The 10,000-nt window shown below is 40.1% G+C and overlaps 2 protein-coding genes across 4 annotated transcripts in view; one reads left to right on the plus strand and one right to left on the minus strand.

Annotated features, from left to right (window-relative positions):
• The window catches only part of LOC137974968 (uncharacterized), an 11,627-nt gene extending 9,239 nt beyond the window's left edge, over nt 1-2,388 (minus strand). The window contains exons 1-2 of the mRNA XM_068821990.1: nt 2,139-2,388; nt 430-474 (exon numbers count right to left, since the gene is read on the minus strand). Coding sequence (XP_068678091.1) covers nt 430-474; nt 2,139-2,251 — 158 coding nt within the window. The 5' untranslated portion in view covers nt 2,252-2,388. The remainder of the gene's footprint in view (nt 1-429; nt 475-2,138) is intronic.
• Nucleotides 2,389-6,315: 3,927 nt separating this feature from the next.
• Nucleotides 6,316-10,000, plus strand: part of LOC137975592 (uncharacterized) — a 15,045-nt gene continuing 11,360 nt past the window's right edge. Inside the window, exons 1-2 of one of the 3 annotated variants that reach the window (XM_068822712.1) lie at nt 6,316-6,434; nt 8,889-8,955. In XM_068822712.1, the coding sequence (XP_068678813.1) occupies nt 8,939-8,955 (17 nt within the window). In that variant the 5' untranslated portion in view covers nt 6,316-6,434; nt 8,889-8,938. Of the gene's footprint in view, nt 6,435-8,410; nt 8,443-8,888; nt 8,956-10,000 lie in introns of those variants that run through there. The other 2 variants (XM_068822710.1, XM_068822711.1) reach the window with 2 other exon arrangements.

Genomic DNA, 10,000 nt, shown 5'->3' on the forward strand with positions numbered 1-10,000 from the left:
TTTAATAAAGACGTTATTATTATTATTATTATTATTATTATTATTATTATTATTATTAATAGTGTTATTCATGGTAATGCCCCCGCGGATCAAGGTGCTGCTGCACCACTAAGGAATGGCGTAGCTGACTGGTGACGTTTTTTTTTTCTCTTTGCAGTTGTATTAGAAAGCCTAAGGTCATCTCATGGAGGGGGGGGGGGGGGTTACGCACCCCCTACTCCTCCCCCCTGGATCCGCCCCTGGCCCGCTCAAGATTTTAAAGAGACAACTAGCTGTCCAAGGTGGGAAAGGAATCCTAATCCTCAAACCCAAAAGTGCTGTTTTTCTGATAACACTTTAAAAAAAAAAATTTAAAAAAATGATTGCAAAAATTTGTTCCTCAGGACTTTAGTTATTCTTTGGTTGGAGTGGAGAAGGAAACAATCTTACCCGGCAGGCGCTCCATGGACGGCTTGAATTTCATATGCGACCATACTGAAAAATAAAATTCTTTCGTCATTCAAAAATTAATAAACAACTGCATGCCAATTTATAAAACGACGTTTCAGATATTATTTATTAATTGTCCATTTCGGATAAAGGCGAAGGAATACACCTCATCCGCTTCACTTCGGTAATTAAGCCTTGTTTTCATATGTGGGGAAAATCCCAGACGATCGGGGATTTCGCATTTTCCCGACCGTCCCAGATTTTGCCGACTAATGAAAACCTTCAACCGTAGACATCCCCGATAATCTCGGATGGTCGGGGACGAATCGGGAAAATAGAAAGCGTTTCTATTTTCCCGACGCTTTCCAGATTTTTTCGATCGTCGGTGATGATTCCCGACATATGAAAACTCAAGTTTGTACTGTCGGAGACGTCGGCGATGGTTTAATTGCAAGGTTTGGCGAACTGTTGGTTTGGCGCACTTTCCATTTATCTGGGACAAGCGTCTGGCGATTTTCAGATATGTCGGCAAAATCTGGGACGATCGGGAAACTGCGAAATGCCCGATCGTCTGGGATTTTCCCGACATATGAAAACTAGGCTTAAGGGATCAATGCTGATCAAAAAAGTCACAATTTTCCATATTCGCTCTTAGCCTCATTTTCGAAGCGACTCTAAATGCAAATTCTCACCCAAGAAAATTAGTAGTAAACTGTTCTCATTCACCGAGAAGGGAAAAGTACAACTAATTACAGTCACAGTATGTTCCCAATAGGACCCGAGAAAGGTTGAAAGTCAACTACTAGAGAGCTGTATCTGTTTTAACAAATGCCAAATAGTCATGCAATTTCTTCAATTCAGTTCACACGTTAGTGTGGACAGTCACACATCAATTTCATCCCATTCTCTTCCTATCAAATTCCGTAGCGGCAATAGGAATGCAAGAATTCGAGGTATTCGTGTAAGGCTCGGTGGATGGAATGACCTTCCATCTCAATTTGAACTCATTGCCGACAAAACATGCCAACTTTTGCAAACAAATGGGCCGGATTATTCCAATTCGATCAAGGCTTGGAATGAAGCTGAACGTACTGATTTCCAGGAAATGTAATCCGTGAAACGTCATCAGTTGCAAGCTACTGTTAGCCCATTCTTTTCTTTTCGTTATCAAAGTTTAGTCAAGCTTATAGAAATGCAAGAATTCATGGTGTTTTCAAGTTTCTTCACGTCTGATGTAAGAAATGATCTTCTATCCCACGTGAACTCAATGCAGGCGCAAAAAGTTTTACTCTTATGCAAAGCATAAATTGCGAAATGAAGCGAGTGAACTCATTTCTAGGAAATGTCGTCCGTGAATCCGTGAAACGGCAAGCATCGATAAAAACTTTGTTCATCTGCATTATAATCTCCAAGTAAACTTAGCATGTCTGACCTTGCAGCAAAGGGCGGAAACGAAATCCACGGAAATGTTGATTTGACAAGCGGAGAGATTGTTTTCGCTATTGGAGAGAGAATTTTTCGTCAATTTATTCTATTGTTTTGAGCTGGCATCATCGATGAGCCAGCGTCCTCGTCGTCTTTGATCAGCTCTGCATCGCTATCTCTGTCATATCAACCTTTGCCTTTCCCTATATATCCCAAACACCTCTGTTCAATGCTTTCGGAATCCAACGCTATCAACATCAATGACTGGTCTCAGTTAGACTTACCCTCCCTCCGGTGTTGTAGCTACTACAGTTTTCTTTGCGACTGCAACACCCCCAACTTGGGTTAACTGTTCACGAACAGCAATTCGTACGGCTCCATCCCCGTAATTGTTCATTTCGATGGACTTTAATTAGTTAACTCCTTTTCCAAACGTTTTAAATGTGGACTTCTTCCCGTCAACTTCCTCAGCATTAACGCTCGAACGATTTTATCGCATTAAAATAGTATTTGTCTTGGATTGCTCTCCGGCCCTTGGAATCTCGTCACTGAGGGGAATTTCCCTTTCGATCTCGTTTCTTTTTCGACGTTTGGTTTTTATGTCACCGAAGAAGGCGGAAATAACGTGGTAGATTCGAGTCGGATGATGTAATAAAGGACCGTAGCGAATATGAGATGAAACGAGGCACTCGCATCCTTCATATTCCAGTCTTAATTGAGGGAAACACGTACGTATATAAAAGGCTGTGTAATACTTCAAGATCACTAAAAGATTGCATTGGTGACAATTTGGGTCTGTCTTCAGCTATGACATATGATATTTTAACTACTTTAATGGTTTGCTCTATGTTTAGAATTATCAGGTAACCTTTATTAAAACTTGAGCACAATTGAGATTGTTAAGGCAGCCGTTCAACATTCAAGATCAAGTACTGATCCACGCTTTTGGCTGCTCGTACCATGGGCACAGGGAATTAGAGTTTAACCACAAACTTCTCTCTAGGTGCACGTTGATGAACGATCACATTAAAAGAGTAAGCCAATTATGTTTCAACATATCGATAATAAACCTTGACAAAGAAACTTCAATGATTGAATCCAAAATTCTCTTCAACACTTTACAAGGAAACAAGTCACGGTTCTTATTTGCCCCATGCTGAGATCACGTCCGTACAAAATAGTTGTCAAACCAGGCGTTTTGTAGCCTCGCCGTAGACGTCCTTAGGGCTTCGTCACGCGTTCCTCCAACCTCGTTCCCAGGGTCTCTCTTCTCTGCCTCCATTGTCTCAACGACAATGGAGGCAGAGAAGAGAGACCCTGGGAACGAGGTTGGCGTTCCTCCCCCTCGAACGTCTTCTGGAACGAGCAATACATTCCTTCCATCCCAATCGGCATCAAGTTAATTTAATGAAAACCTAATCAGGGCGATTAATTCAGTTTGTGGCGTTGTAATATTGTGTAAACAGATGCCAACTCCTTGCTAATAAATGATTGTTATCAGAAATAGTAGTTATCATAGTTACCATAGTACATTTCACTTTCCAAACTTTTGACTGTTCAACTTGTATTGTTCTCCACCGACACTTGCACGTGCATGTGCACATGATGGCTTCTATGTTATTTTGTTTTTATCCGTAGTCATCTGTGGCACGCGTTGCCATCCAACGACAGAAATGCAGAAAACAGATTGACCGTTTTAGGAGATAGATCTTTTTCCATTCATTTACCGCCAGTGGTTTGGTCACTGTATTAATATATTCGTTTAAGCAGTTAGATTACTTAGGGGAACCTTCACTCTTTTTGTTCCCTCTTGCGCCTTATGACGGTAAATAAATTATCCAAGATTAATTATCTCATCTCATCTTATCATATCATCGATCCTCGTCTACGGTTTCCTGTGAGATTATGCCTGAATTGCTTGCTTTCTTTCAGGGTCGGCCAGGGTTTTTGGGTATACGGTATACAGGGCCTTTTTAAATCGGGTATACGGTATATTGCAGCCTAAATGCAAGTATTCGGTATATCACTTTCTTTGAATTTCAGGTATACAGTATACAATGCTTCAATTCAATTGGGTATATTTGGATGAATTTTGGGTATTTTTGGGTATTTTGGCGAATTTTTTTCGGGTATACTGGTATATTAAATGGGATCACTTTGACATTTTAGCGTCCGGAAAAACTGACTTTCACTGCAAAATTAAAGAGACTTTGTTCATTCAAGAGCTAAAGCCTTCCCTTAATGTCAATATTAGTAGTGAGAGGCTATTGCTGTTTTAGCTATTACTTTTCATTATGTCTAGACACGTACTGCTGCAGATCATTTTTCTCAGTCTAGGTCCCAGACCCCTATTGTTTACGATATATATATATAGTTTTTAAAAATTGTAACGGTCACTTTTGAAAATGTGTGTTGACTAGTATACGAAACGTCAATTATAAAAATGCGTTGGAAAACGTCAAGTTTTATCAAAATGCGTTGGAATACAATGTTTATCACCGCTGTTTGTGTTATTTTCTTAATCAAGCTACGATGGCCTAAGAACAAGAGTTTAAAAGAAACTATTTGCATAAAAATATAGTTCAATTCGCGGTGGATTAGTTTGGTACACCATCCTGGTCGCCATTACTTTGTTTTGGAACACCAAATACCAAATACAAATTCTCAATGTTAACAATAATTTTTTTAAAACGAAATGACCTAGCAGGAAAATTTCGAGGCAGAAAAAAGGAGACCGACACTGCGTGACCCTAAGGTTGGTTGCATTTTGTACCTGGTCTGCATTTAAACCCAGTCTGCAGTCTGCAATCTACAGTCTGCATTTTATACTGGCCGGTCACGCGGTGAAACTCTTTAATAACTTTCGTCTTTATCACCACTGCGATCGTTAAGCGCATTAGATCATATACCCATGTATTTTGCGTTATATAAATGATAAAGCTGTTGTTGTTGTCGTTGCGACTGTTACAGAAGTAGAAAGCGGGAGACTTCCGTTGCGAGACTGGATGTCTCGCAACGGAAGTTCAAAAACTGTTCGCCACGAAACCGATCATCAGTTAGCACACGATGCAACGCCTGCTGAAACTTGTTTCCGCAGCTCCGTTGCACGTAAAGGCTGGTTTCCATGTGATCGCAGACGATCGCGGATCGCAGATCGCAAACGATTGCAGAGCCGACTGTAGCCATACATTTCGGTCAGCGAAAATTTCAAATGTACACGCGCGTTACGTTCGCGCGAAAATTGCAGCAAACAACAGACATAGAGGAGGAGGACGAGAACTTGGGGCTTTCCACACACTGGTGATCGATCGCAGATCCATATGATCGCAGAATCGCAGACGATCGCAGAAGTGTGTTTCCATATGATCGCTGACGATCGCAGAACTTTCTGTGATCCGCGATCGTCTGCGATCATATTAAAACCAGCCTTAAGTGTTAGCTATTAAAAAGTTTCAACGTGTAACAGCAGCTTAAAATAAGCGATAATCACGTCCTTTTTTCCTGAAACTATGATTAAAAGTGTTTACTCTTTTTCCGATAAAGTTATAAAAAGCTAATAACTGATAGCGCTGATTTGTTTTGAGATCAAAGGTTTCTTTTGTATTTGTAGCGTAAATACGGGTTTTGGAATGACCTGGCGTTGTAAAAATAGCACAAGCGCCTGTATTGTAAATAATTAAATCTCTGCTGTACACCATTCTCACTATCAATTGGCATACACTTTTTAATATCTCTTTGAACCACTATTTTGATAATAAAGTTAAAATGTTGCTAGACGAAAGATTCTTTGTCATTTGTCACCAAGAATTTCATATCAAATTTACTCATAAGTTGTGTCTTCCTAGAGAGGATCTTGAGACTTCTGAAAACTTCGGCTATCTGCGAAGCGTTAGATGGTTTTACATCATGCACAAGTCACATTATCGGTTCGAACATTTTCGATGCATGACTTTCGATGCATGGCTTTTGTGGTAAAATATTTATGTTGTTTGCCGTGAGAAATTGAGAATTTTTAAAGTTGCACTCCTGAAATGGACAGATTGTTCAAAGAAAAAAAAGGTTTGGGTATAGCTGTTATATTGATTTCTAGATCTAAGAATTGCACATGAGGAAAATGCTTTCACCACTATAAATGAGGCTTATCCTATTGTTTTTAACTTTTCGAGAATTTCTAGATCTTCTCTTACGTCATAAGCGTTTAAAAGTTGATTTAATCAGATAAAACAAAGATAAACTGATGGCAGTTTTAATGACTTGGAATGTTGAGAAAACGTTCACGTTGCGTGGCAAACACAACTATATTGGCTCATTTGAAATGAAGCTTTGAAATGGAGTCCAGATCTAATCGTGACAAAACCAAATTATATCAAAATACCAGATCAAATAAAAATTGACCCCGACTCACTGGCACAGCAAGTGATTTTGCCATTTCACGAAAGGAAATAGAATTCAGCCTTATTCCGAGAAACCAAAAACTATTTGTTCGCCGGATTAAAATCTGCCACAGCAGCAATTGTGTTCTAGAAGAGGTTGGCAGAGAACTTGGTGATTTCAAACTGAAGACTCGACTTTTCAATCAGGTGCGTAAACCACGATCTCTGGCAAATCAGTCGATTTTTAAGAAATCAAGCTCAAAATGATCAAAATGACCAGCAACAATATTCAGTCTATTCATCCACGTCAGGTTTTCCATAATTTTCCTTTTTTTCAAAGATATAAATTAAATTAGACGTATAAACTGTCTCTTTCTTTGTCTGTGAAGTAGGAATAAGTTGGGCTAGTATGATTTTTCTGTAATCAATACCGAAAATGCTCAGGAGGCAGTGTGGTCCAGTGGTTTAATAGGGCGCTTGCCTTGAGATCCGGAGATTCCGGGTTCAAGATTCGCTCTGACCATTCTTTGAATTTGATCCTTGGGTAGTCCCTGGTTCAACTTCCCTGCTGCACTTGTAAATAGCCAACTGGTTTGCCTCTGGCCAGTTGGGATTCTTAACAGTTGTTGTTGTTTCGTTCCGTAGTTTCTTTGTGTTTCATTGACCCTGAAAAACCCCTGTGGGGAGCGGTCAATTAAGTGTGTATTGTATAGTATTGTATTGTATCATGGTGGTGAGTGCTTTAAAAGTACATCGGAAATTTCGGGACTAATTTTTTTTTTAACATTTCTTCAATTTTTTTTTAGACATGCTGCAAAAATTACCTTCTCGTCATATCAGTAACACAAAATGGGTTATCAATTAAAAATGAATCTTACAAAATGAAATTAAAAACACTGAACAAGATGTTAATATTTGCTTTATGATAGTGCTTTTAAACCTTAAAGTATACTTTTGCATCGGACAGCTCAGGACAGAAATTTAACTACAGAACTTAGTTGTTATAAAAGGTTGTCTTATGCAATGTATCATGAAGCCAAACCCAAAAACAACTAGATTACCCGCCGGGCTATCGCTTGTTGTTTGCCTTCTCGTTTTTTCGTGAAAAGCCGCGAGTTATAATAGACTTGGCAATGATAGTCAGATATCTGAAATTCGTATAGATTTTTTGTCTTCCTTTGCAACAATTTAAGTCTCAATTACAGTCTTCGACTCCTTCAATTCAGTCTTTACTGTAGTTAGTCCTTCTGGTCTCATAGATCAGGGGCCCGTTTCTCGAAAGTCCGGAAACTTTACGGGCCATTTTCGGGTGTCACAACACTCTTTGTATTTCAAGAACGGAGAGGATTTAAGTCGTCAAACTTCACAGACGTGTTTCTTTTAGTTAGCTTGAAAACATGTTAAAAGATCGGCTTTCCAAAACAAGCCGTTAGCAATTTCACAAATGGTTTTTCGGGCCCGAACGTTTTCTGGACTTTCGAGAAACGGGCCCCAGGCCCGGGTTGCCTCGAAGCACGGTTAATGCTAACCAGCGTTAAATACCGTGGAAACTTATACTTCTTAAGCGCTTACCAGGTATCGAGCCACAGAGGTCTATATTTAGAAGGTTGATGATGATGAACTTTTATGTAAGTGTCTGCTGTCTTCTAGCTCTTGGGCACTTATTCGGGACGCTGTAAATTGAAATCAACTCAAACGTTGCATGGTTTTCGAGGAGAGGGGAAAACCGGAGTAGCCGGAGAATATCCTCTCGTAGCAGAAAAGAGAACTGACAAAGTCGAGAACCCGACAGCCTTCTCAACTCACATATGACGCCGTGGTCCCGATAACTTTTCGGGCCTGAAAAGCCATTTGCGTAAATACCATCCATTCGTTTTGGTCATGATACACCAGTGTTACACAATCTAAATGGGTCATGATACCCACATAATCTAAATTTAGATCAGTGGGTGCAAGCCATCTCAGATACCCATTTAGATTGTGTAGCACGGGTGCATGATAAGCTAGTCTTTAAACATGTTTTCAAGATTATAAAGAGCAAAATGATTGTGAAGTTTTGAGACTTAAAACCTATCCGTTCTTCAGATACAGAGGGAATTGAGACACTCATACGTTGGCCTTTGAGAACAGGAGAAAACAGGAGTACCCGGAGAAAAACCTCTTGGAGCATAATAGAGAAGCAACAAAGTCAGACCACATGTGACGTCGAGTCAGGGTAAATTGAACCCGGCAGGGCCACACTGGTGGGAGGCGAGTACTCTCACCACTACGCCAGCCCTGTAACGTCATCAGATTTGAAAATATCCGGACTCGACCGTCCACACCATTCCAAAATCTTTGCGGATTCAAAACTTTCCACTCTGGACAGCGGATTCAAAAAGTTGTGGATTCGCATGCCGGATTCGCCGGATACGTGAGGACGGAAGGCGAAGTTGCGAATTTAAAAATATCCGAAAGCGTATGGTGGACGGGGCCTTAGTGTTAAGCAAAGATGGTGTTACCACGACTGAATTTTCAAGCGGGATCAGACATTTCTAATTCGGACACAATTAGTAGCCCGGTCTAAATAGGAATTAAAATTGGCACATGTAAGCTGGGTCTTTGTTTACAAAACAACTCAGTTTTATATTTTAATATAAATCCGTGTACTTACTTTTTCAGTTTTCAGTTTCTCCGGTCAGAAAAAACTAGATGTCGCATGACCAAAAACAATGGTGACAGTTGCAGAGTAAGTAAAATAGGGGCTTAACGATCTATAGTCTGTTCCAGGCTCCCAGATAGTTGGGAAAGCGAAAAACGAATGGGGGCTGAGGGCGAACCCGTTCTCGCTCTTGAATTCGCGATTATCCTGAATTGTTAATTTGCTTTGAATTCACAATTATCGTGAATTTAGAAGACTGAAAGATTGATGTGGATTATGGTAAATGGTCATATTTGTTTGAAAAGATTACTCAAGCGTGTGGACGGGGAACTCGTCACCTAACCACTCGACCACCACACCGGCTAGCTGCTCAGTGACAATATTTTAACACAGTTTGATAATGCTGTATTATCACTCGCCAACAAACAACATTAAACACTACAAAAGGTCGGTTTCCAAAATTCACGACAAAGCTAAACATTTTTACTCTTCAGCAGCGATATTCTATGGCAGATTTAAATAAAATTTCTTTTGAGAAAGGCGGTGTCTTGATCTTCAGTGGCAAAAGCGGGAAGAAGCGGTTCCTATAGAGTAGAAATTCCGGGTGCAACTGCAATCCACGGATATGATTTTTAATTTCCTTATTTTCTCTGCTACCACAAGTCCTGGGACACAGTGTCCAAAATTCACGATAATAGTGAATTCAAAGCAAATTAACAATTCAGGATAATCGCGAATTCATGGACGAGAACGTATTGTCGGGGTTCAGGGCTCGACCTCCACTTCGACCCAAGCCTCTACTAGTTTTTCGCGCACAGTTTTTCCCAACTATCTGGGAGCCTGGAACAGGCTAAACGATCTACGTAGACGAAAACGTCACTTCAAAATAACTTTGCACTATCGTAAGTCTTTTCGATTATTCCAAATCATTCAAGTCGTACAATAGGGAGCTTAAGCAAGCGCGTTTTTGAGACGAGGACGGCAACCGGAAATGAACTGTTTTCCCTTTTAACTTGTCTTCACACAACCACATTTACATTGCTAAGTATCTTTCTTCATCAGAGATGATTAGTATAAAAATGTGGGAGACACCACTGTCCTGGCACGCGAAAATGTTCTCTTCCGGTTGCCG

This window comes from Montipora foliosa, chromosome 11, assembly GCF_036669935.1.
Source record: "Montipora foliosa isolate CH-2021 chromosome 11, ASM3666993v2, whole genome shotgun sequence".
Classification (NCBI taxonomy): domain Eukaryota; kingdom Metazoa; phylum Cnidaria; class Anthozoa; order Scleractinia; family Acroporidae; genus Montipora; species Montipora foliosa.